The sequence below is a fragment of the Miscanthus floridulus genome, chromosome 12 (assembly GCF_019320115.1).
Source record: "Miscanthus floridulus cultivar M001 chromosome 12, ASM1932011v1, whole genome shotgun sequence".
Classification (NCBI taxonomy): Eukaryota; Viridiplantae; Streptophyta; class Magnoliopsida; order Poales; family Poaceae; genus Miscanthus; species Miscanthus floridulus.
The window spans coordinates 85,006,996-85,032,014 of NC_089591.1; the positions used below are offsets into that span (position 1 = coordinate 85,006,996).

The following is a 25,019-nucleotide window of genomic DNA, read 5'->3' on the forward strand; positions in this document are numbered from 1 at the left end:
CTTCTTCTTGTTGGGACGGTTGGAGACGCCTTTGCTGACATCCTCGTCCTGCTTCGCCTTGCCCTTGAGGATGCATCGGCCAAAGGCCTGAGGTCCCAGTAAGTCAGGGCTCGGGCTTCGGTCCTCGTCACTGTCATAGCGTCTGCCATGACGTGGGTGGTAGCCACGGCTAGCCCCCTCCCTCGCATCACCGTAGGTACGCCTGCGGGTGTCGAGGGTGTCGCGTGCGTCATGGTGGAGGCCAAGATGCTCATGCACCGAGATCACGGGGCGTGGCCTGCCGCCTTGCTACACTTGGTAGACCAACACGTCCTCATCGGGTCGTTATGAGGGTGCGTTACGCCTGCGAGCGTCGAGGGTGTCGCGTGCGTCATGGTGGGGGTCGAGACGCTCATGCACCAGGACCATGGTGTGTGGCCTACACGGGAGCGCTGTCGGGGCACTTCGGAAGAGGTATTCTAGAGAGAGCGGCTCTCCTCCGGGAAGAGGTATTCCGATAAAAGCGGCTCTCCTTCGGGACATGCCAACTATCGGTGTTTCGAGTTGCCACCAACAAGTAAATTTTTAAGATTACGCGTCTGGCTCGGATGGTGTACTAAGAGGACACGAGGTTTATACTGGTTCGGGCAGAACGTCCCTATGTCCAGTTCGTTGCTGCTACTCGTGTTACTAGCACTGAAAGTTCATAGTAGGGGTTACAAACGGTCGAGAGAGGGACATGTCCCAAGTCTCTAATGGAAATAACGAATGGGTGCTAAGAGCTCGATCGCTGCTTGACTGAGTGTTCGGGGTTTGGTGGATCAATCGGATTTGAGTCCTATGGTTCGATGTGATGTGTTGCGATCGTTGGTCCGATGCCCCCTAATGGGACGCCCTACTTTCCCTTTTATAGGCCAAGGGAAAGCACGGGTTACAGCGGAGGGAAAAAGGAGAATCAGAAGGAGAAGAAGTCATCTAGGATCGTTGGGTCCTTCTTCTCTTCTATGCGGGTCCCACCGACCGTGTAGATGTCAACAGGGATAGCTTCACATCGTAGCCATGTCCGTCACTGGCGCCATGTGCAGGCGTCGTCTCCCGGTCATGGTGCTCCACTCCGTCCTGGCGGACGTCATGGCGAACTGACGCGCCTGTCAGTGTTCGTACGAGAGTTAGGCAGAACAACACTGATTCACCCGATGCTGTTCTTGATGTGAATCCTCAGGTATGGCCAGTCATGGCCACGAGTTATATCAGGACGTGCTGGTGTTCTCCCTGGTGTCAGAGCTTTGACCAAGACCCATGCGTTTGGACCTGGAGTAGTCGGCGGCGGTATGGGTCTCCGTCGGGCGAGACGGAGCCCCTGGCCTTGGCATCGGGCGAGGCGGAGTGCAAACCCAAGGCTCGGGCGAGGCGGAGTGCAAACCCATGGCTCGGGCGAGGCGGAGCCCAAACCCAAGGGGCGGGCGAAGCGGAGCCAGCCCTTAGAGGTCGGGCGAGGCGGAGCCACCCTCAGGGGTCGGTCGAGGCGGAGCCCGCGGCCTCGGTGTCGGGCGAGGCGGAGCCCGTGGCCTCGGTGTCGGGCGAGGCGGAGCCACCCTCAGGGGTCGGGCGAGGCGGAGCCCGCGGCCTCGGTGTCGGGCGAGGCGGAGTCAGCCCTCAGGGGTCGGGTAAGGCGGAGCTCGCGGCCTCGGTGTCGGGCGAGGCGGAGCCCGCGGCTTCGGTGTTGGGCGAGGCGGAGCCAACCCTCAGGGGTCGGATGAGGCGGAGTTTGCGCGCCTGGGGGTCGGTTGGAGCTATAGTCGCGCTCTTGACCGCTCGGACGAACCAATGTTGATGGTTATTAGCTCCTCTTCGGGTACCCTAGTATTGGTCCTTGACAATTACGGTGAAGTTTCTAGCCCCTGGTTGCATTTACTGTTGTATTTTACAGGAAAAAAACGAAGTAATGCAAAAGCAACTTGAAGCCCTTTCATTCCTCGACAAAAGAAAGGCTACAAAGCCAAAGCTGGTGACTGATCAGGTTCCAAGTGTATCGGGTGCACCTCCAAGCTCTGATCAATGTATTGTTCCTGCGCAGCAGCAAACACCAGGTTACATGGCCTTTTTTTTGTAAACTACATGGCTTCTTCTTGATGCATACTTGCAAGTAAGAAAGAATCAAAACTGTGTCAGCTTACGGATTTGCAAACCTGCAGTGGCTTTGCCTAGCAAAGTTCCTCCTGCTAAAGCTACGAAGCGATTGGCCCCTGTGTCTCGGAGGTTGTACACAACCATTGAAAGACTACTTTTATGTGAGTTGAAGTTAAATTCATATCTGATATCCTGCTGGTACTGATGTTTTCTGTTATTCTTTTATGAGGGCAAGAGTACGAGGAGCTTTGTTGCAAGATACTGAAGAAAATGATGATGATAATAGTTAGATATTGATGATTTATCGGCGATGATTGACTCTTTGGCATGTAAACCTATTACATTCATTAGGTGAGACTTAGTTTTGTGGCCGCTTGACTTAAGTCAAACTTGTGGAATTAAAGTACATGCATCTCATGGTGTAGAAAAGGTATGAGACTAAGTTCCTAAAGAAAGGATTGTTCCCCTAGCTAGCATAATGTGTCTTTTGAACTCGTCTGTTTGCTCTGGATGAGCTTAGAGTGCTTATCAATACGCATCTATAGCTGTTTCAGTAAAGTTATCTTCTATTTTTTTAATTGAAATCGCGTATTGTTGATGATGAACTTTATTGAAAATAAAAATAGCATACATGACTTATTTACATAACACTCCACATATCCTGCAGCATTAACAAGTTGAGCAGCCGTTTTGCCATGTTATATTAGCAACTTGGCACAGCTATGAACGGAATGTAACTTTGAACTACTGTACAAATGAAGGTCATGTACAGGCACCCCTCCCTATTGATTGATCCTTAGCCTCAAGTTTCCTACAGGCAGAAGTGTCCATTGGCTGTCAGTTTTGCCTTGAATTGAAGAGTGGATTGCAGCTCATTGATGTCCTGCAAATTTGTGTTTCGTCCTGCACTTGCATGAAATGAGGAGTGGATTGCAGCTCATTGATTTCCTGTAAATTTGTGTTGCGCCTTGTACTTGCTTGAATTGAAAAATGGATAGTAGCTCATTGGTTTCCTGCAAATTTGTATATCAGCTGCTTATTATGCTTATAAAGATGAAAAAGATGTGTTTCCCCCTCTCTTTTTTTAACGTGTGCAGGTAAGGCGTTCCCCCGGTGGTGTTATTATATTATGCATGTATTGTTTCTGATGGAATGAACAGATGGTTAGTTAGACAAGAATATGGTGGCCATGATTTTTGTTGGACAAGAATAGAAGGTGAGAGAATGCAGCTTGATTCAACCCTGGAATGGAACATACTGCCTTTTAGTACTGCCGTGGTAGCCATTACTGTGTGTGCCATTTTCCATGGAACGAGAACGACCATGGTTGGCTGACGCACTCTTGCTCCTCCCAGATACAGATACAGATACAGTCATTGAGCTACTGGAGAAGCTCTTGTTCCTCCCACCACCAGAAGCAGCAGCTCTGGATGGCGAGGGCATGAAGAGCTTAATGATGAAGCTGCCTGCTCCCTCCATAGAGATAGAGGGAGTACTCTTGTGCCGGCAGGGCAAACTCCTTGTGGTTGTGGCCCTAGTTGGAGGAGGAGGAGGCAGTGAGAGCTCGGTGATGTCTCGCAGCGACAGTTCATAGGCTTCCTCGGGCAGATTGTCCGCCACTCGAAGCATCATCTCCTGGTGGTGCCTGTTGATCACCTCTGCCTCTGCGTCATCCATCCACGACCGCTCATTAGAGTAGCAGTTGGCGATCTTGGCTTGTTGGATCCAGGATTCGTAGTCGAAGTGGAGTGCGTCCTCATGGGTTTCTGATGTGAATGAGATTGGGCTTGCGAAGGTGAAGGGAGGAGGAGAGCCGGCTTGCGAAACTTTACTAGCCTCATGCCTTTACTTATACTCTTGTACGTATTTATGTACTACCTGTTACTCAACGCAGCTTGATTGATTGATTGGTTGGTTGATCGAGTCGTCTGGTAACAATGGAAATCCAGCACGTACCGTACAGCAGGCCATGGCAACTGCCAAGTAAGGCCGCCTCCTTTCTTTGAATCGGATATACGGAATGGATTAACTTTGTTTGATCAAAGCTCAAGTCCTGCTGCTTGCTAGTGGCGGCTCAAATTGCCCGGCATGTACGGCACGGCGAGCAGCCAACTCGATCACCACCAACAAACACAACTAATTAAACAAAATCACCATGAAATTGTCCATGGCACGTTATAACTAGTCGATTGGGCCGGAATAGCATTTGATGCTAACAACACATTATTAAACTGATGGATATTGCAGTTGTGGAATCTAATTAATACCTTGGAAATTGAGCAAATGTCATATTTGAGTAGTGGGTTAAGACCTTTACATAATTAGTATCATTAGATAGATAGTTGAATCTAATTTTATAATAAACTTATTTGAAGATACAAATATTGCTAATATTTTCTACAAGAAATTTTTTACAATGATTTGGTGGAATTTCGACGGCTCACGTCGCATGATTCGACGGCTAACAAGGCAAAAAGGGGTAAGTATTTACTCTGTAGGAATCACCGAGCAAAAGGATGCTCGTGGGAAAACCGGGCAGCTAAAACAAGTAAGCACACGTATTTGCTTGGCATGGGAGCGAGGAGGAGGGCAAGTCACAGTCACGGCGGCGGGGTGGAAGAAGAAGACGGCGAGGGCCACGCAGCGGCGCCGATGATGGCTAGCTGGCTTCTCAGGCGGCGGCTGAGGCCGAGGCTGGGTGGTCCGGCGGCCACGGCCCCCTTGTTGAGCGCGAGGCTGCACCTCACCCTCAGCACGGCGTAGCCCAACACCCTGTAGGCCGCCGTGAAGGCCACCATGACGCCGACGTTGCGCCACCTGCACTCTTCCCCGAGCCCCTCGCGCCGCAGCACCTCGTCCCCAGTCGCCACACACTGGCCCAGCGCCCGCACCACGCACCTCCCGCCGCCGGCGAACTCGTTCACCAGCAGCGCCTCGAACGGCCACTTGAACAGCGATAGGTAGTGCATGAACACCCAGCACGCCGGCATCGCCGACCGCGCGATGAAGTAGCCCGAGAAGAGGAAGAAGGAGCCCATCACTCCCTGGATCGCCGCGTTCCCCACCACGAAGTCCGGCGCCGCCGCCGCGAAGCACACCACCACCGAGTTCGCCGTGTACAGGATCAGCCATATCACCAGCAGGAAGTAGCCGAACGCCGCCGCCGTGCGACGGAGACCCGCCAGCCAGTACACGGGCGCCGCGAACACGACGGCCAGCGCCAGCTGGAAGGGCAGGAACACCACCGCGTTGGCCACCGCGTACGACGACACCCGGTACGCCCCCGACGACGTCCTCCTTGGCCAGGATGTCGCGCTCCTGCAGGAAGATGGGCAGCGCCTCCGTGGTGGACGACAGGAGGAAGGTGAGCAGGAAGGCGAAGAGGCCCACGCGCTCCGCCACCTTGTCCTCGCCGAGGTCGTAGAAGATGGAGCCCAGCGCAAGCCCCGCCACCAGCATGCACACGGTGCGGCACGCGAAGAGCTGCCGCGTCCGCGCCACGTTCTTGAAGAAGCGCTGGGACAGCACCGCGACCTCGCGCGCCCGCGAGTTGGCGTACCGGCTGCCCGCAGTGGCGGCCGCGCTGCTAGCCATCACGGGGACGACGGCGGCGGTGTCCTCGTCGGCCACCTGCTTGCCGTGCAGCTGGAACAGATGCTGCAGCGTGCAGCGGCCCTCCCGCTCCCGGGAGGACGGCTGCTGGTGCTGGGGCTGGGGAGGCGGCGCCTGCAGCCCGGCGGCGCTGGCGTGGCGGCGGTGGAGGGGGAGCGCGTCGACGGAGTCGATGGCGAACTCGACGGCGTCCACGTGCGGGGGCAGGTGGAGGCCCGCGTCCCCTAGCAGGGCGCGGAGCTGGTCGACGGTGCCCTGGTGGAGGACGCAGCCGGCGGCTAGCAGGAGGACGGAGTCGAACATCTTGACGATGCGCGCTCCCGGCTGGTGGATGCTGAGCAGCACGGTGCGTCCGCGCGTCTCGGCCATGGCGCGGAGAGCGCCGACGATCTGGAGCGCGGAGGCGCTGTCGAGGCCGGAGGTGGGCTCGTCGAGGATGAGCACGGGCGGGTCATGCACGGCCTCGACGCCGATGGAGACGCGCCTTCGCTCTCCGCCGGAGAGGTCCTTGATCCTGGTGGCGGCGACGCGGCGCAGGGTGAGGTCGTCGAGGAGCGCCTCGACGCGGGCGTCCATGTCCTTTGCCGGCAGGCGCGCGCCTAGGCGGAGGCGCGCGCTGAAGAGCAGCGTCTCGCGCACGGTGAGCAGCGGGAAGAGTACGTCCTGTTGGGTGACGTAGCCGGAGACGCGGCGGAGGTCGGCGCTGTGGGCGGCGGCGCCGTCGAGGAGGAGGAGGTCGTGCTGCGGGGACGGGGAGAGGCGGCCAGCGAGGATCTCGAGCAGGGTGGACTTGCCGGCGCCGCTGGGGCCAACGATGGCGAGCAGCTCGCCGGGGCGCGCGCGGCAGGAGACGTCCCTGAGCACATGGCGGACGCTGTGGTGGTGGTGGTGGTCCTGGTGGTCTTGGACATGGACGTCGTCGTCTGACCTGCTCCAGACCTTGAGAGGAGGGTGTGGTCGGCTGGAGACGGTGATGCGGTAGTTGATGCCGCTGGCTTGGATCTCGCAGCCTCCGGCGCAGGAATTCTTCGGCATTGCTCGCTGCTGCGGATGATGACGGTATGTAATACGGTGGTTTGTCTTCCTGGATCCTTAATTGGGGTTGATGATGAGCTAGGCGGCGGCTGCCTTACTTTAAACTGGGCGTGGCATGGCTTGCGCTCGGTATGTGCATGCGTCTCAGCTAGAGAAGCTATCAATGGCGGGTGGTGAGCTTGGAGACTGGAAAGTGAGCGTGTGGTGTGGCTCCCCAGCCGTGGAGTGGAAGGAGCTGAGCTGAGCTAGGACACTACATTATATAGGAGCACATACATATACACTTATACATACAGTAGGAGCAATACGAGTAATTCTTCTTCGGTGTATAAGTATTGTATACATATATACTCCAGCAGTTGCAGATCGATTCTTCTTTGTCTTGATTAAGATTGGCTGGCTGCGGCTGGGGGCAAGCAAGTAGTAGTAAGTAGCTGGCAACCCAATGTAAGGATCATCGATTATCTCTCGTTACTACTAATAATAATAGTAATCGTAGTACTATGTAGTGGTTTTTGTTGGTACTCTTAATCACGGTATTTCGCCTTTTTTTTTTCCTGCGCCTTAATTCTTCCTCTGTGATCATTGTACTTGTCTATGTAGTGGTTTTTGTTGGTGCTCTTAATCATGGTATTTCGCTTTTTTTTTCCCTGCACCTTAATTCTTCCTTTGTGATCATTGTACTTGTACGTTTTATTTTTGTTTTGTCCATTGCTTTATGATTATCTCCTTTTTTTTTTTTGTAAAGTCAGTCGAATTGTTGACGCACCTAGTGAAGATGAATTTGTTGGTTTTAAGGACAGTGAGAGTGAAGATGTGATTTGTTCTCAATTTCATATTGTTCATACCTACATTGATAAATCATGTTCTAATGTTGAGATGGTATCTGAGGCCGGCCAGCTGCGTATATTCTCAGTTCCAAACTTAATTATTTGGTCGATTATATTCAAGTTTTAATTATCATTCTGGTTCATTGATAATTATTATGGTTTTGTAGCTAGGATTTCCCATCTTGTGATGGTACGTACTGTCAGGAGCTATAACAACAAAATGTCTCAGAGGTATCAATTGTGTATGCCGTTAATTATCTCTTCCGATCCATCCTTTTTATATTCCATTCCATTCCATTGTTGTTGTACTTGTGTTATTTTTTCCCCCATGTACATGTACGTACGTGCACGTAGGAGTAACAAAGTAGTACTCCCTAGCATCTAGCAAGGGACGGGAAAAGGAGAAAAGAAAAGAAAAAGACAAGGGCGGCCGGTGGTCCGTGTACAGGCTGGTGAACTGGTGAAGGGAGGGACGAGATGAGAGCCTGGCGCCCGGTGGTACTGGCCTGGCTGACTTCCCTTTTTTTTTGTTTTTGTTTTTGTGGTTCATTAGTTGTCCGTTCCGTTCCGTTACCAGTTTCTGGTTGGTAGTACTCATCACTGTATTGTATCACATGCATGCCTTTGCCCCGGCCGGCCGGTATAGTACCCGCATCCGCATGATGGTACGTACTCCGTCTCCCGTCCATCCACCATGCATGCATTTTACATACAGCAAGTAAAGTAATAATAACAATAATATATAAAAGCACATGTTACATTTACATACTGTACGTACGGTACGTATGTATGTACAAATATCTATCTCTACATGGAGTAGAGACGGAGTCCGTGTTACATTACGTACTACTGTACACTCCTTCTGGAAACTTCTCATGCGTGGGGATGGGGACATGGGATGGGCATGGCACACACCAAGTTAGGGATCAGAATTCGTGGCCAGGGAGAGTCGGCAGTCGCCGTCTCAAAAACTCCATCCAACTACTAGTCTATTCTATGCAAAACGAAATCTACCACTAGCTAAGCTAGTTTGTTGCTGTGCGGTGTATGCATGCATATTGCTGCTAGCTGCCTCGCTGTAATGTGTCGTCATCTGTTTTGGCTGGGGTGACCCGTGAGCTCGCTCGCTGCTTCGGACTAGCACCGCACACGGACGAGGGTGCTGCTTCCTTGTTTGGCGCCTTCCTTTGCCCTTGGGCCTTGGCCGCCCGTGAATCCATCCTCCTCCCTCCTTCATGATCGACACTGCCAGGTTCGTTTGGGTTTGTTTGGCTTATAAGTCATGACTAAAAGTACTATTAGCTGATTTGGTGTAAGATAAAAATATTATTCGTTGACTGATAAGCCATAGCTTATAAGTCAAATACGACTAAGCGAACAGGCTGTACGATCATCATCCATCTCCTGTGTGCTCGACTCACCTCTTCTTCTTTAGGCTCTGTTCGTTTAACTGAAAAAAAAAATCAAAATACTATTCCAACTAATTTAAGTTAAGAAAAAAATACTGCTCTAGCTGGAAAAAAAAAAAAACAAGCTAAAAAAAAATACGTAGTAAGAAGTACTCAGCTCCTCCACTAGCTTAGCTGGGCTTGGGGTTGGGCGTTAGTTAGGCTGGCGAGCTCCTCCACTAGCTGTCTAGCTCAGCACCTGTTGCAGCTCTCCTCTCCACGTGATCGAATCGTCTGTCGACAGGCACAGGAGGGCCCTTCCTAGTTATAGGGAACTGATGGATGGGCTGGGCCGGTCGTCAACCTCCAGGCTCCAGAATACAAACAACCATGCACTGCACTGCAACTCCTCTCGGTTTCTCCCCTCTCCAACTCAGTATGTACCATCCCCATGAATGAAGAAGACAAGAGGCTCAAGACCTGTTCTGCAGACTGCACTAGTGAGTACGTAGTACGTACTCATGGGCGCGACCGGCGACCGGCGAGGCATTCCCTGACGCCGCGGCTGCTGTCACGGACTGGCCATGTCAAGCCCGTCCATGTGTGTGAGAGCATCGCCCACATCTCAGCCGGAGCCGTCCGATCAGATAATATGCAGCGCACGCCACCGTCCTGTTCAGAATTCAGATGCAGTGCACACCGTTTCTCTGTCCGAAATAGATACCGTACAATTCTAGCTCTATTTTTAATATAGAAACTTTGAATTCAGAATGGCTTGAGTAGCTACTATGCTAGAATTGTAGTCTTCTACATACTTTTCCGGACGGAAGGAGTACTAACCTCTCAAAAAAGAAATATATAACTACGCTGTACTCCACATCACAGTTGCAAGAGACTCGGGAGTACACACAGTGCAGTTGCAAGACTCAAATCTCTCTCCTGAAACAAAAACATGTCCCTCAGACATATACTATTCTCTTTTCAACAAAAACACAAGGGAACAAGAACACATATATTGTCAGGTAAGTTTAACTTGACACATTATATAGCTGCTGCCGACGTACTATTATGTGTTGTTGTAAATTCAGCATGGCAATATACAGGACCAAAAGCAAAAATAAACCCACACAACAAAGCTTATCACTTTACGCAACAAATTTATCATCATCCACAGGAGGGCGCAGAATTAGCATGACAAAAGCATGTTAACAGCAGCTGCTTGCGGCGGCGTCAGCTTCTGGAGGCTTCTGCTTGAAGATGTTCTTCTTGGCCCCTGAGGAAGCATCCGCGAGGAGGCTTGGCGTGTCTAATATCTGCAACGTGCATACATACGACTCACCTCAATCAATAACTAGTACAACTCAATATACTACAAATAAAAGAATCTAATTTATTCAAGGACACAGATGTATAAAAGAATCTGCTAGCCCCTTCCTCATTTCATCTCGCTAATATAATATGTCAGTCTTAATCTGCACTAGCATTTGACAGGTAACTGTACAACAAACAAACCTTTTTTCTGTCAAAACTAAGGCTAAACAAGCAATGAGCACACCAGAGTATGATCGAAAATGACCTGAGCATTTGGCAGGTAACAGTACAAACAAACCTTTTTCTGTCAAAGCTAAGGCTAAACAAGCAATGAGCGCACCACAGAGTATGATCGAAAATGACCTGATACCTCAATCCAACATTTGGCAAACATGTATTGTCTAAGTTTCAAATGTGCAGTTCTGAATACTGTGAAGAATAAGGCACGGATGACATTGCGAAATAAATAATCCTAAATCTAAATGTCAAAGCCCAATACATACCTTTAGAACGAGTTCCTCAAAGCACTGTTCTACATTTACTTTTGTTTTTGCACTGCATTCTAGAAATAAACATCCGTATTCCCTGGCAAATTCAATCCCCTCCTTTTTCGTGACAGCTCTCTCACTTTCCTGCCAAAATGAACTCTTCAGATCAGTTATAGGACAGTAAAAGATGAAAGCGGTTACTCAATCAGAAACAAAAGATAAAAGGTGCAAACAAAGTTTACAAGATTTAGAATTGATTCTTAGAAGTACCTTGTCTACTTTATTTCCAACAAGCATCTTTATACAGTCCTGGTTGGTTGAATACAGGTCAATTTCCTTCGCCCATATATCAGAAAGATTGGTAAATGTTTCTCGTCGAGTGACATCATACACTGGAAATTTAACGAGACATTAATTAATTATCATGCTTCTCTATGCAATAATTCAATAGAACTAGACAAGATGCACGCACATAAAAAAGGGTAAATGTGTGCCACCTATACAATATACCAATGTGCATGCATAAGTATAACCGGAAATGCTTTGCCTAGTTGTGCAGTGACTCTAAAGTTACACAAAGCTTCATACGGAATTTATACAGTTTGGTTAATTCCCATTTGATAATTTAAACTTCAACCAAAAACACATTAACATTATTAACTAGAGTATGTCTTAGTAGAAAAAGTAAAGGCAAATTAGCTGAAGACTTCATTCGGCATTTAAAGACACTTGAGACTTCCCACGGTGACGTGGCGGTAATTTCATCTGATGCATAACAAAAAGGACAGAAGAGGAGTGCAGACCACGGTAAAGATTCCTTGAACAATGCAACAAAATCACAAACTTACCCATAATGATCCCCTGTGCCCCTCTGTAGTAAGAGCTGGTCAAGGTCCTAAATCTCTCTTGTCCAGCTGCATAACAGGTAGTGATCAATGACAATAAAGAAACGATCATACTCAAAGAATGTGATAAGAGGTATATAGGGGGGGGGGGGGGGGGGGGGGGGGGGGAATGGACAAAATCAGAACAAGAATGGCACTGTGCAATGGAATAGCTAGCTCTTCGAAACAGTTGTAGGGAAACAAAGAACGGGATAAAACGATTAAGTGCTAAACGCTGTCCCAACATTGCGTTTAGGGCCTGTGCAGCCAATTAAGCGCTAGGCGCGCCTACGCACGAGGCGCCGTCTAAGCGGCGCGGAAACGTCGAAAAGCAGCCCTGGGCGGCGCTGGCGCGAGGGCAGAGGCGCGCGAGCGGGTGGGGTTTCGCGCGCGGGCAGGCGGGACTTCACGTGCGGGAAAGCAGCTCGGGCGCGCTCGCGAGTGGGAAGACAGAGCACGCGGGCGGGAAAAAAAGAGTGCGCAGGGGGAGAGCAAAAACAGAGGCAACCGTACAGCAGCCGTCCAGTCGTCCAGATTCTCCAACTCACCTCTCTGTTTTCTCTCCTCACCGCGTCCGCACACTGCGACCCGCCATCGCTCGTTGCCGACAATTCCAAGTGGAGTCCCAGCCCCAGCTCCAACCGTCAGAACCTGAGCTCGAGTTGCCAGCACAGCCGGTGCAGGCCTTCGGTGTATTTCCTGCCTGTCCTCCCCTCGTTCACTCCCTGTCCTTCAGTATGTTTTCTACAAGCTCAATGTCTACAACTCTACATGTTGATTGAATATTGATCAATTGGATTGGGGATTTGGGGGTTGAGAATTGATATTGAGTGATTGACTGTCCAGTAGTCTGTAACTCTGCACGCTAGTCCCTTACTATCTTGCAATTCTCTGAATTTCTGAATGCATGATGCATTTGTTCATGTGCTGTTTACTCTCTGCAGGCTCTCAACTACTGATTTTGCTTTCGGCAGCACAAAAATAATAAAAAAATCACAAACGATTAATCACGTTTAATCTACGTTTATTTACTCTTCCTAGGCGCTGATCAATAGGCTAGCGCCTGCCTAGCACCTAGCGTTTCTTGAACCTTGCTTTTGAGGTATTACTATCCAGATATAAGCCATGGATCGGTTTGTCAAAACTTGACTTATGTTATGGACAGACTGACTTAAATGGTGGATGGATGCGTAGTAGTAAAAGAAAAAGAAAATTCCAGGCTAGTGTTGTTGAGACGATGGTTTGGTACCTGTGTCCCAGATGGCAAGCTTGAGTTTTTTGCCACCAATGCTAACCATCTTCACCTTGAAGTCAACACCTGAATGAAGGAAATAAATACGGAATAGAGATTGAGGTTAGACTAATGCGGCGAGGCGAGGGCGAGGCGATCAGATCGGGGAATAGAATCGAAGCCAAAGAGATCACCTATTGTGGGGGAGAGGTCCTCGAAGGAGTCGGAGGTGAAGCGGAGGAGGAGGCTGCTCTTGCCGACGCCGGAGTCGCCGATCAGGAGGAGCTTGAAAAGGTAGTCGAACTCGGGCTGCTGGCTCAGGCTGGACGAGGAGGAGGAGGAATCCATGAGGATCGGAGAGGGATGGGATCAGAGGGACGGGGAGGCTAGACGAGATCTAGGGTTTGATCCGACAGCGAGAGGCGAGAGGAGATAGGAGGCAGCCTGTAGCAGTACAAATCAGAGACAAAACCAGATAGATCTGAGGGAGGGAACATATTTGAGAGGGATGGGATGAGCATCGGCCTTCAACTCACCGGGGAGGGGCGTCGGCGGCCGTCGGGACGAGCAGGTCAGCAGCGGTGCTTTCGCGCCGGGATGAGCAGAGGGAGAGGAGACCGAGAGGGATGGACGGGCGGCCGTAGGTAAGGGGATGAGCAGCGGCCGTCGGGGAGGGGAACGGCGGCAGGCGCCCTCCTCTCGTCGCTGCCTCGCGCGTCGCACGGAAAGGGCCGGGAGAGACGGGTGGCGGGAGAGGAGACCGAGAGGGATTTCTGTTTTTATACAAGTGGCATTTGCGGGTAAATAATATCAAAGTTCATGGGGAGGTCTATAACCTCAGATGGTGTGGAGCAGGAGTGAATCCGGGAAAGCGGGTTTTTTTCGGCTCCCTCGGTTAGAGTGATTCACTTTGGGCGTGATTGGTACGCTGATGGAGCCGTTCAAATCGTCGTGGCACCTTGCACTATTTTTCATGTTTAGTTTCGTGTGCTGAACGAAATCGATGTACCAGATCGTACAGTTTGAGGGCTCTGGTGGCAGGGATTGGGTTTCCCATACGAGCCAGAATAGTGTGGTGCGATGCATGGGCCAAGGATCCATGTGACATACACTCAAAACTCACATCCATGATACAACCAAACAGATGACATCTCATATTGAACCACAATAAAGATAACCAAACACGACTGAGTGCACGATTTAAGCATGGATCTCACCATTCTAGACCGGCTCTCTATCTTAACTCTCCATCACCAAAGCAACCAATCATGCCCTTTGATTCCATTTAGAATCTGCTCCCAACCAGAGAGACGACCTGCTGCTGCGACGGCGGGAACATCTCCAACTACATGAGGGCAGGCGTAAGCGTAGGGGGAATTCCTGGTGTGCCATTAAAAAGATCGTAATGCCCTGTGTACCCCTGAAAAGGTTCAGCAGTCTTCAGCGCCACTGCTCCAACTTTTTTGTGCTCTCCATGCCACTGCCGTTAGTTTGGGCACTAACGCCGTCAAACTGTAGGTGTGAAAAGACGAAAATACCCTTAAGTCTAAATATGTCATTAATTTTTTTGAGCATCTTAACTACTTCAAATGAAAAAACTCAAAACTAGAAAGTTGTAGATCTCGTCCAGAACTATAATTTTTATATAAAAATTATCTTCATTTAATTCCGCAAAAAAAATATGATTTTTAATCTTAGAAAAATCATTTTTTTGCAGAATTAAATAAAGATAATTTTTATATAAAAATTATAAATCTAGACGAGATCTACAACTTTCTAGTTTTGAGTTTTTCATTTGAAGTCGTTAAGATGCTAAAAAAAATTAATAACATATTTAGACTTAAGGGTATTTTTGTCTTTCACACCTGCAGTTTAACGGTGTTAGAGCCCAAACTGACGGTTAGTGGCATAGAGGGCACAAAAAAGTTAGAGCAGTGACGCTGAAGACCGCTGAACTTTTTCAAGAACATACAGAGCATTACGATCTTTTTTTAATGACACACAACCCCTAAGGGGTAGCCGGTGGGCCGGGCCCCTTCCCTTCCCTTCTCCTACTCTCCCAGGCCCAGCACTAGTAGACATAGCCAGTGCGTGTTATTTGACAGAAATTTCACACACACACACACACACACATATATATATAATATACATACTACACAAATTATAAAGTCTTGCAAACTGAAAGGCTTTCTTTTTCTTTCAGCAAAATAGCAGCGGCATCTTCATCAATCTTCAGAAATAAAAATTATTTATAAAGAAAACAGCATCTTGCCCGGACACTAGCAAATCCTGGTAACCAAACAAGATACTGTCACAGATTACAGTCAGATCACAATCGCCCGAGATTGCCGCTACATTGCAACAGGCTGTAAGTACGTTGCCCCACTATAGCCTGTTCGGTTGGCTGGTTCGCATCGTTGCTGGTTCGTGAAGAAGTATTGCTGGCTAGTTTGTGTGAGAGAAAAATACTGTTTCAGCTGAAAATTTACGATCGTTTACGACAAGCCACAGCCAAACGAACAGGCTATATACCCAAAAGATCCAGATTACTGCTCTACACTAGGGAAAGTTGTTAATGCAATGAGTGCATTATTCAGTACTCAACCCATTTGTGGTTGGGGGGGGGGGGGGAAAACTTCTACCATGCAAATCTACGGGCAGAGGAATGCTCCTGGATTCACAAACGCACCACAAGATGTTTCTGTGCCAAGTGGTCACTAATCGTGCCTTCATGTCCGCATACTGCTCACTTCAACGAAATGGAAAAAGGAGCATTATGCCGTGTCTTCCAGATCCTCCTAGATTCCATTAACGTGTGCGCCAGCTGACTCCAATCTGCAAAATGACAACCAATTTGCTTAGCACGTTTCTTATCAACACACAGAAAAACACATAGATTAGCAACCATCAAAACCTCAAGGAAGCAAGTGACAGCCAATATACTCTGAATCAGGTCCTGTGATCCTCAGCTAAGGGTACTGAAGCAGATGAACCAGCAGTTGTTGATGTGGAAGCATTAGCGGTATTGGAGATGTGGGCCGGAGAGACCTGCTCAAACCTGAGCTCAAGATCTGGTGGCTGCTCAACAGATACATCATTGGAAACAGCATGCCACAGGAATCAGGACCATCAGTGAGAGAAAAGGACAGGTCATTTAGCTCTAAGTACTGCTCGGCTCCTCGTGCTACCAGCATAGGGTGAATCAAATGTTCACCACATGAGTCACAATGATTAGTGTTGCTCACCAGAGCCTGGGGCCCAAGCTCATCCACTTCACAGAATATTGTTTCAACATCATCCAAAGATACTCTATTGTCACTATCATAGTCAGCAGTTGAATCAGGCTGCATCGAAACCAGAAATAAAAAAGTTACTGGACTAACAAAAAAAGAAAACAAAAAAGAAAGGAGCTGGTGCCAACGAAATTACCAGCAAACCATCTTCACCACCAGTACATAAAAGATGCATTGAGGAACATCTGATAATCTCAGCTAGCAGTTGTATGTGTATGCAATCATTAGGAATATCAGGAGAAGGTCTATCAGGATGAACTCCATTGACAGCAGGTCTGTTGATACTTTCTGCTGAGGAGCCCAAGGAACCTTGCCATCATAACTCACAGCCAGGTGTTGACCAGCAAATTCAACACACCATGACTTGATTCAGGTACGCAAGGGGCCACAGAAGGGGCACATGGAGAACATTCTACATTGCTGGCATCGTTCCAGTCTTCTTCGTTGAATGGAGCACCATACTGTGCCCCAATCTTGGGCCCTGGACCACTTTTCTGAAAGATTTTGCATAGAACGCAGGCATCCTGAAAGGAGGAGGTGAGAAACAAATTATACACAAAGCATGCCACTGGTAACTCTCTAATTCAGCAAAGAGCTAATATCAAATGAGCCAACTCTTGTACAAATGTTTGTGTCATTCTGTTCTCTACTTAATGTGCAAATTTGTTCAGTCACGCAGGTTGGCACATGATCCAGAGCTATGCACTCTGCTCAACCAAAATACTCAATAAACCGCAACATTCCCCATTAGGAGCTTTCTGTTCTGGCTGGCAGTGGCAGCCAGCGGGAGGGAACCTGATCTATCAATAAGTCCTTTGATTGGTGGTGGGAAAGATCAAGCACGCTACTGCTGGTTAACAAAGAAGGGGTTCAACTCTCTTGTGATCCTAGGACCTTGGACCATATGGAATCACCGCAATAGTTGTGTTTTCGATGGAGCTGCTCCCAGCTTGGCCGGTGCTTTGGGTTTTGTCTTGGAGGAGCGTCGGTTGTGGCTTTGGCTGGGACTCGGGGCTTTCATTCTTGCCCCCCCCCCCCCCCCCCCCCCCCCCCCCCAAGTAGTTCTGTAGCCTGAGTTAGTATAGCTTTGGTTGCCTCTATGTTTTCACAGGCGCGTATGTTTTTGTTAAAGTGTGTGTGTGTACGGGGGTCTCTTCCCCCCTTTTTCTTCTTCTTAATATAATAAAGCACAGTTCTCCTGCGTTTTCGAGAAAAATATCTATCAATTGAAGGAGCAAAAGAAAAGTTTTTTTTTCTCTCCAAATATTTAAATCACCTCAGCAAATTTTCAGAATTTCAATGGTTTTGTTCAATTCCAAACTTCTATAAAAGAACTACATACAGCCAAATCAGAGTAATCTGCCTAAAGAAGGATGGTAGTCTGCAAAATGGTGCGTTTAATAAGGTTAATAATGAAAGACATCAAACACATAAAGGGGCCATACCAGTTTAACACCAGAAGCAGCTAGTTCCTCGTCCTCCAGCCTATATTCGTACATTACCCAGTCAGTTCTATCACCTCGTGGTGGCTTGCCAAGATGAAACACTAAAGTTCTCTTCATCCCAACAGTCCTAGAATTATATACCACCGGCCTGTCCTTCCCGGTAGCTTTCCAATATCCAACTCCAGTTGAGCGATTAGTCCTTAACCCACTAGAATATTTCCTATCGCGTGGGCAAAAGAAATACCACACTAGATCGTTACTCTCCAAGGAAGCTCTCTCTATAAAAAAGTGAACCAAGAGAATAAACCATCAGAACAGTTTAAGGATCCGTCATCTGAAAAGTAAGATATTTACAGACAAATGCAAAACGATACAGAATGCACGTGCTGGTAATTGTACAGATCCTTTTGACTCCTAGTGACACAGAAATAAATGAAACTGCTGTGGTGCAATACCTGGAAGATCCCAAGGGGCGAACTTGTATAGATCAATCTCAGTAATAGCATTGCAGCGTAAGTGTTTTCCCAGTAGCTTCCTCTTTAAATAGTAGACTGTGAGTTCTACATCAGTTGGATGAAACCGGAAACCAGGAGGAAGAGATGTCTTGGCCATAGGGAGAACACTTGTTTCACTTTTAGCAGTAATTGATGGTAATGAGGTACAAAATGACTTCATGTTTGATTCCAACTTCATCACAATAAGCTTCTATGTTTGTGTTGTCAAACTCTTTCCCATTGTCACTTCTTATCTTCTTGAGCTTCACTTCAAATTCATTTTGTGCTCTCTTGGCAAACTTTTTGAAGCAAGATGCAACTTCGGATTTGTCATGAAGGAAGAATACCCATGTATATCTTAAATAATCATCAACAATCACAAGACAATATAGATTTCCTCCCAAACTCTTGTATGTTGTTGGTCCAAATAAATCCACGTGAATGAGTTCTAGCACTTTTGCGGTTGACATGAAAGCTTTTGTTGGATGGCCTAAGAACATCACTTTCATTTTCCTACTAGAATCCTTTCTAAGCATGTAGTGAGCATTGAAGGCAAATGGTCTAGCATACTTGGGCAAGGGTTGTGGTGGTGGAGTTTGGCACTCATGAGCAAAGTGGCCTTCTTGTCCACACTCAAAACATCTCTTTGGCTTTGGCTTTGGCTTTGATTGTTGTTGTTGAACTTGAGCCTTCTTCTCTTTGTTTGCCATGTACCCAATGCCACTTCTATCTATCTTCATGATGGTATTCATTAGAAGCTCACTTTAAAGATACTTGCCTCTAGTGAACTTGCTCAATCCAATCTTAAGATGCTCTTTCTCCAACTTGAGCTTCTTATTTTCTTCCTTGAGAGCATCATTGTTCTTTTCTTCCTTGAGCTTCTTGTTCTCATCTTTGAGCTTCTCATTCTCAAGGATCAAACCATCATCATGAACAATAGTTTCTAGCACAAGAGGCTTGGTGGTTTTGAGTTCTTCAGGATCTTTCTTGAGCTTTGCATTATCATTCTTAAGCTTGACAAACTTATCATAGTCATTAGCTTCAACCACTTGCTTGCCCTTGCTACTAGAACTTTGCTCAATGCTCTCATCAATAAGATCATCATATGATGTAGCTATATCAATCTTAACAACATCATTAGTGGCATCATGTGGCTCATTGGGTAAAAATTCTTGAGCAATAACAAGGGTGTCATGATTAACCTTAAGAGTAGTGTATTAATCTTTTAGCTTGTTATGGCTAGTGATGAGCTCTTTGTGCACCCACTCAAGTTTATCATGTTTATCTTTAAGCTCTTTCTTAGAAGATTTGAGCTCCTTAAGTTTGGATGACATAGCATCATTTGCTTCTCTAAGCTCAACACTAGCCTTTTCGGCTATCTCACATTTAGCTAAAAGAGAATCATTCTTAATCTCAAGCTTTTCATTTTTTGCTCTAGTATTTATAACGATCTTAGTGTATTTCTTTAGTAATTTAGCAAGATCATCATAAGTAGGTGACTCATATTCATCATCGCTATCACTATCACTATCATCATTATGAGCATGATCATCACCACTACTATCATCATCATGTGATACCTTGCATTCACCCTTGGCCATAAGGCATAGGTGTGTAGAGGATGATGGCGGTGGAGGCGGTGAAGATGATAAGTCAATAGCAATGGCGGCCACCTTCTTGTTGTCACTTTCATCATTGGATGATCCACTAGATTAATCAATGTTCGTGAGCCAATCACCAACGATGTAAGCCTTTCCACTCTTCTTCTTCTTATGGAAGTCCTTCTTGCCATCTCTCTTCTTGTATGGCTTATTCTTTTTCTTCTCATCTTCATATTCATTGCTTGAGTCATCTCTCTTGGCCTTGTTCTTGTTCTTGAACTTGTTTTTCTTGGGCTTTGTGTATTGGTGAGCTAGATGACCAAGTTCTCCACAATTGTAGCAATCCATTTTAGAGATTGGCTTCCTTCTAGAGCTAGTGAAGAACTTCTTCTTCTTGCCATCAAACTTGATGCCACTCTTGTTTAGCTTCTTAAGCATCTTGGCGGTCTTCTTCACCATGAGAGCAAGACTTTCATCATCAACTTCATCTTCACTTGAGCTCTCATATTCAAGTCTTGCCTTGCCCTTCTCTTGGCTAGCTTTGAATGCTAAGTCCTTATCTTTCTTCTTGGTAGAGGATGAGCCATCTTGTGGCATGATGTGCATGTACATCTCATGAGCATTGATATTCCCTAAGATTTGTGTTGGTGTAGTGGTGGAAAGATCACCTTGGTGTAGCACGGTCACAATATGCCCATATTTATCAATGGGGAGGACACTCAAGATCTTTCTTACAACATCGGATGGTTGCATTTGAGTAAGTCCAAGCCCATTGACTTCCTCTACAAGAACATTCAAACGTGAATACATTTCATTAGCACTTTCTTTAGGAAGCATTTCAAAAGAGTTGAGCTTTTTCATGACAAGATGATAGCGTTCCTCACGCTCACTCTTAGTTCCCTCATGAAGCGCATAAATGTCTGACCATAGTGCATGGGCGTCTTTGTGGTTCCTCACCCGATTAAACACATCTTTGCAAAGGCCTCTAAAGATGGTGTTTTGAGCCTTTGCATTCCACTTCTCGTAATTAACCTCATCGCCTTGTAGGTTAGTAGCATCTTGAGGTTTTGGGAAGCCTTGTGAGGTGGCTCTAAGTATACCAACATTTAGAGCCTCTAGATACGCCTCCATATGAATTTTCCAATAAGCAAAGTCATCTCCCTCAAAGATATGAGGAGGTCCATTCCCATGAGACATCTTGCTCTAGGCGGTTAAGCCTAAATACATGAGCATGAGGCTCCGATACCAATTGAAAGGATCAAGATACCCAAGAGGGGGGGGGTGAATTAGGCTAATTCTAAAATTCTTTGCAATAATTAAGTCCTATGGTTAGCCCAATTAACCTCTTGTGCCTAGAAAGTGTTCCTAATTATTCTACCACACAAAAGACTTGCAACCTAAATTCCAATCCTACTCTAGCATGGCAATTCTAAGAATGTAAAGACATGAATGGAATTGCTCAAAGTAAATGCTCAAAGTAAATAGAGAGGAAGAAATGCGGTGATGTTTTGCTAAGGTATCAGAGAGTCATCACTCCCCACTAGTCCTCATTGGAGCACCCACGCAAGGGTGTAGCTCCCCCTTAATCCATGCAAGGATCAAGTGCTCTCTACGGGTTGATTCTCTGACACTCCGTCGTGGTGAATCACCCACAACCGCTTACAACTTGAGTTGGGTCACCCACAAGCTCCGTCGGGTGATCACCGAACTTCTAATCACCACCAAGCTATCTAGGTGATGACGATCACCAAGAGTAATAAGCATGAACTCTCACTTGACTATGACAAGCCTAATAAGAAGGTGGATGCACACTTTGCTACTCTTGATCTTCACTAATAAGGTCTCTCTTTGGATTCTCAAATCTCAATCACCTCACTAGGACCTTGCTCTTCTTGGCACTTTCTAAGGTGTTTCTTAGCTGTTGAAATGAGCAAAAGTAACTCTACACATGAGTGGAGCTTCTATTTATAACATGGGCTAAAAAACGAACCGTTATGTGCCTCTGCGGGGTGACCGAACGCTTCGATCATGTTGATCGGACACTCCAGTCAGTACACCCCGAACTCTAGAGTTTACAGTGTGATCGGACGCTGCCAGCGTCCGGTCATCACTGACCGGATATGTCCGATCATGATTTTCCCTCTCTTGAACCTTATTGGAAATGACTAGATGCTGGCTCTCAGCGTCCGATCACTTGACCTTCCAGCGTTCGGTCACACCAAACTATTTCACCTCAGTCAAATGAACTGATCGGACTCTGCGCCAGTGTCCAGTCACACCGAAGCCAGTGTTCGGTTAGTATTTGACCCTCCATTCACTTCCAACTCTCGATCATACGTGAATAAAGTTTGCTCCATTGGATCTTAGGCATATGTAGAAGCTACCTAGCGCTAGTTTTAACAAGTGTGCACCACACCTAACTCACTAGACTCACCTAGGTCAAGCTACCCGTCCATACCTCCTTAATAGTACGGCCAAAGGAAAAACAAAGTCCTAAACTACTCTAAGTGTCTCTTCAACTCCAATCGATACTTAGAACTAGTCCATCCTTAACCTTGTCGTCCATCCTTTGAAAACTGAGACGATTTCCATTGTAGGGGCATGACCACCTTGATTGCCCAATCGATCTCCATTAGCATGACCTAACTTAATTGCCTCTGCAAAACACACGTTAGTCATAGTAATCTTGTATTGTCATTAATCACTGAAACCCAACTAGGGGCCTAGATGCTTTCACATAAATTAAGGGTGACCCATCTCTCGACAGTGGCTTTGAGCCATTCGATCGACTTGGGCACAAGATTTACTTCGATGGTACGTGTGATGGGTTCAGAGAGCTCTTACCAGATATGATTGAGTGGAATCTGGGTCCATCGTTTGTGACGGGGTTGGCATAACCTGCGTGGGGCATCCTGCTGCTCCCTACCCATCCTTCGGCAGTGGCTAAGCCATCCGGTTACTTGTATTGCCCTGTCGGGACAGGATAGATATGATCGAGTGGAATCCGGGTCCGTCATTCGTTACGGGGTCGGCATAACTCGCGTGGGGCATCCTGCTGCTCCCTACCCATCCCTAGGCAGCGGCTAAGCCATCCGGTTACTTGTATTGCCCTACTAGGATAGGACTTAACTACGGAGATGGAGGATGAGAATATCCCGTGCAAGAATTTAGTTAGGCAGATAAGCCAGGCGGCGAACTTGTAATAAATTGACAAGCTCTTAAATTTTGTTACAGCCAAACAACTTTTTAACCCTTCTCCCCTTTTTGTATAAAAATGTTAGTACATTCCGACCCTTTCCGTCGTTAAGGTCGTAAAGCTCGGGGTGCGGGTGAACAAATTCTGATCACGCTAGTGAGCAAAGACGCCGTAGCCACCGAGGCATAGGTTTCTCGCAATCCGACCAGTTTTACTCAGCATTTGTTTCTACAAACTTCGCTTCTGGGTCTTTGAAAGCTCTAGTTTGGTTTTGGTTAATTGATGAAACCCTAAGTGCTAACCTAGTTTATCAAAGTGATTATGAGATAGGTAGCACTACTCCAAGTGATGAAGCAATGACGAAGATCATGACAATGGTGATAGCATGGTGATGATCAAATGCTTGAACTTGGAAAAGAAGAAAGAGAAAAACAAAAGGCTCAAGGCAAAGGTATAAAATGTAGGAGCCATTTTGTTTTAGTGATCAAGACACTTAGTGAGTGTGATCACATTTAGGATAGATAGCCGTACTATTAAGAGGAGTGAAACTCGTATCGGAATGCGGTTATCAAAGTGCTACTAGATGCTCTAACTCATTGCATATGCATTTAGGATCTAGTGGAGTGCTAACACCCTTGATAATATTTGTGAAAATATGCTAACACATGTGCACAAGGTATTTACAGGGTTGAGATGGGTTTGGATTCAGCGCTTTTGGGAAAATGAAATGCCTATTTTCTATTGCGCTGGATGCAAAATTCTTGGTGGTTGGCACATTTGAGCAAGGGTGAAGAAGTTAGAGTTGAAATGGAGTTGGTCGAAATGATGCTGGCGTCGGTCTACTGATCGGACGATGGGTCACTCAGCGACCGGATGCTGAAAGGCTGTGTCCGGTCGAGCTGTCAGATGACACAGTGGCTAGGGTTGAGCACCGGACGCTGGCTGCATCCGGTCAAGGTGGACCGAACGCGTCCGGTCGAAAAAATATGCCTCGGGGAGCTTATTGGAAACGACCGGACGCTGGGGCTCCAGCGTCCGGTCAGTTTTGACCGGAACGTCCGGTCAGCTTCGTAGCCGTTGAAATCTGACGAGCAACATTTGAAGCTAGTGACGCGTGGCATCCATCAGGCGACCGGACGCTGAGGGCCAGCGTCCGGTCGGTATAACCGGAGCGTCCGGTCAGAGCGCGTTTTGCCCAGTGAAGAGGTATAACGGCTCTATTTGATAGGGGCTCTATTTATAGCCCCATGGCCGGCTCAAGGGACAACTCTTGCACATATTCATTGACATAACAACCTTGTGAGCTTAGCCAAAGCCCTCCCACTCATCTCCATCATTGATCCATCATCATTGTGAGATTGGGAGAGAATCCAAGTGCATTGCTTGAGTGATTGCATCTAGAGGCACTTGGTATTCGTGTTGTGCTGTGGATTTTGCTTGTTTCTCTTGGTGGTTGCCACCACCTAGACGGTTGGAGTAGTGGTGGAGGATCGGCACGAGTTGGTGATTGTTCGTGGTCGTCTCCGGTGATTGTGAGGGGAGTTGTACCTTCCCTGGCGGAGCGCCGAAAGGTAACTCTAGTAAATTGCTCATGTCATTGAGTTACCTCACTTATGGGTCGGTTCTTGCGGTGTCCAATCATGTGGATGAGGTTTGTAAAACACCTCTTAGCCGCCGAACCACCAAGTGTTGGTCGACACAACGGGGACGTAGCGTGTTGGCAAGCACGTGAACCTCGGGAGAAAATCGATTGTCTCTTGTCTTTGGCATTCTCCCGGTGATTGGCTATATATTCATCTTGTGATTGGTTTATCCCCTACACGTTGGTATAATCACTCTACTCACTCATTTACATTCTTGCAAACTAGTTGATACAAGCTCTTTAGTGTAATTAGAATTGAGAGCTTGCTTTATTATTTACATTCATCTAGTTGAGCTCTTTAGAGTAGCAAGGTTGAGAGCTCTTAGTGAGTAATTACATAGCTAGTTTGTGTGCCTAAGTATTCATTGCAACTAGAATTGTTGGATAGGTGGCTTGCAACCCTTGTAGAGCTAGAGCAAGTTTGCATTACGCTATTTGTCATACTAATCAAATTGCTCTA

General features: G+C 47.3%; 3 protein-coding genes and 1 pseudogene across 3 annotated transcripts in view; 1 reads left to right on the top strand and 3 right to left on the bottom strand.

Annotated features, from left to right (window-relative positions):
* The window catches only part of LOC136496294 (uncharacterized), a gene marked incomplete at its 5' end in the record, with an annotated part of 74,400 nt that extends 71,956 nt beyond the window's left edge, over nucleotides 1-2,444 (top strand). Inside the window, 3 exons of the mRNA XM_066491942.1 lie at nucleotides 1,910-2,069; nucleotides 2,175-2,238; nucleotides 2,339-2,444. Coding sequence (XP_066348039.1) covers nucleotides 1,910-2,069; nucleotides 2,175-2,238; nucleotides 2,339-2,399 — 285 coding nt within the window. The remainder of the gene's footprint in view (nucleotides 1-1,909; nucleotides 2,070-2,174; nucleotides 2,239-2,338) is intronic.
* Nucleotides 2,445-4,573: 2,129 nt separating this feature from the next.
* LOC136498282 (ABC transporter G family member 5-like) lies at nucleotides 4,574-7,203 on the bottom strand. Its single transcript, XM_066494232.1, is given in 2 exon segments — nucleotides 4,574-5,402; nucleotides 5,404-7,203. Coding segments are annotated over 2 exon segments (2,046 nt in total). The 5' UTR covers nucleotides 6,757-7,203; the 3' UTR covers nucleotides 4,574-4,709.
* Nucleotides 7,204-9,969: 2,766 nt separating this feature from the next.
* On the bottom strand, nucleotides 9,970-13,539 carry LOC136498151 (ras-related protein RABC1-like). Its single transcript, XM_066494104.1, has 7 exons — nucleotides 13,425-13,539; nucleotides 13,083-13,332; nucleotides 12,907-12,975; nucleotides 11,622-11,687; nucleotides 11,044-11,165; nucleotides 10,789-10,917; nucleotides 9,970-10,287 (listed from the first exon to the last, which is right to left on the bottom strand). Exons 2-7 carry the CDS (start codon nucleotides 13,234-13,236, stop codon nucleotides 10,180-10,182), a joined length of 648 nt encoding a protein of 215 aa, XP_066350201.1. The 5' UTR covers nucleotides 13,237-13,332; nucleotides 13,425-13,539; the 3' UTR covers nucleotides 9,970-10,179.
* Nucleotides 13,540-15,611: 2,072 nt separating this feature from the next.
* LOC136498150 (NAC domain-containing protein 16-like) lies at nucleotides 15,612-18,279 on the bottom strand (annotated as a pseudogene).
* Between the last annotated feature and the right edge of the window lie 6,740 nt (nucleotides 18,280-25,019).

Bases quoted from the DNA above. Each gene is read 5' to 3' on its own strand.
- LOC136498151 (XM_066494104.1), bottom strand. From the start codon at position 13,236: ATGGATTCCTCCTCCTCCTCGTCCAGCCTGAGCCAGCAGCCCGAGTTC. The intron at 11,166-11,621 runs GTAAGTTTGTGA...TTAAATTTCCAG, and splicing joins GGCACAGGGGATCATTATGG to TGTATGATGTCACTCGACGA. The intron at 10,918-11,043 runs GTACTTCTAAGA...TCATTTTGGCAG, and splicing joins TTGGAAATAAAGTAGACAAG to GAAAGTGAGAGAGCTGTCAC.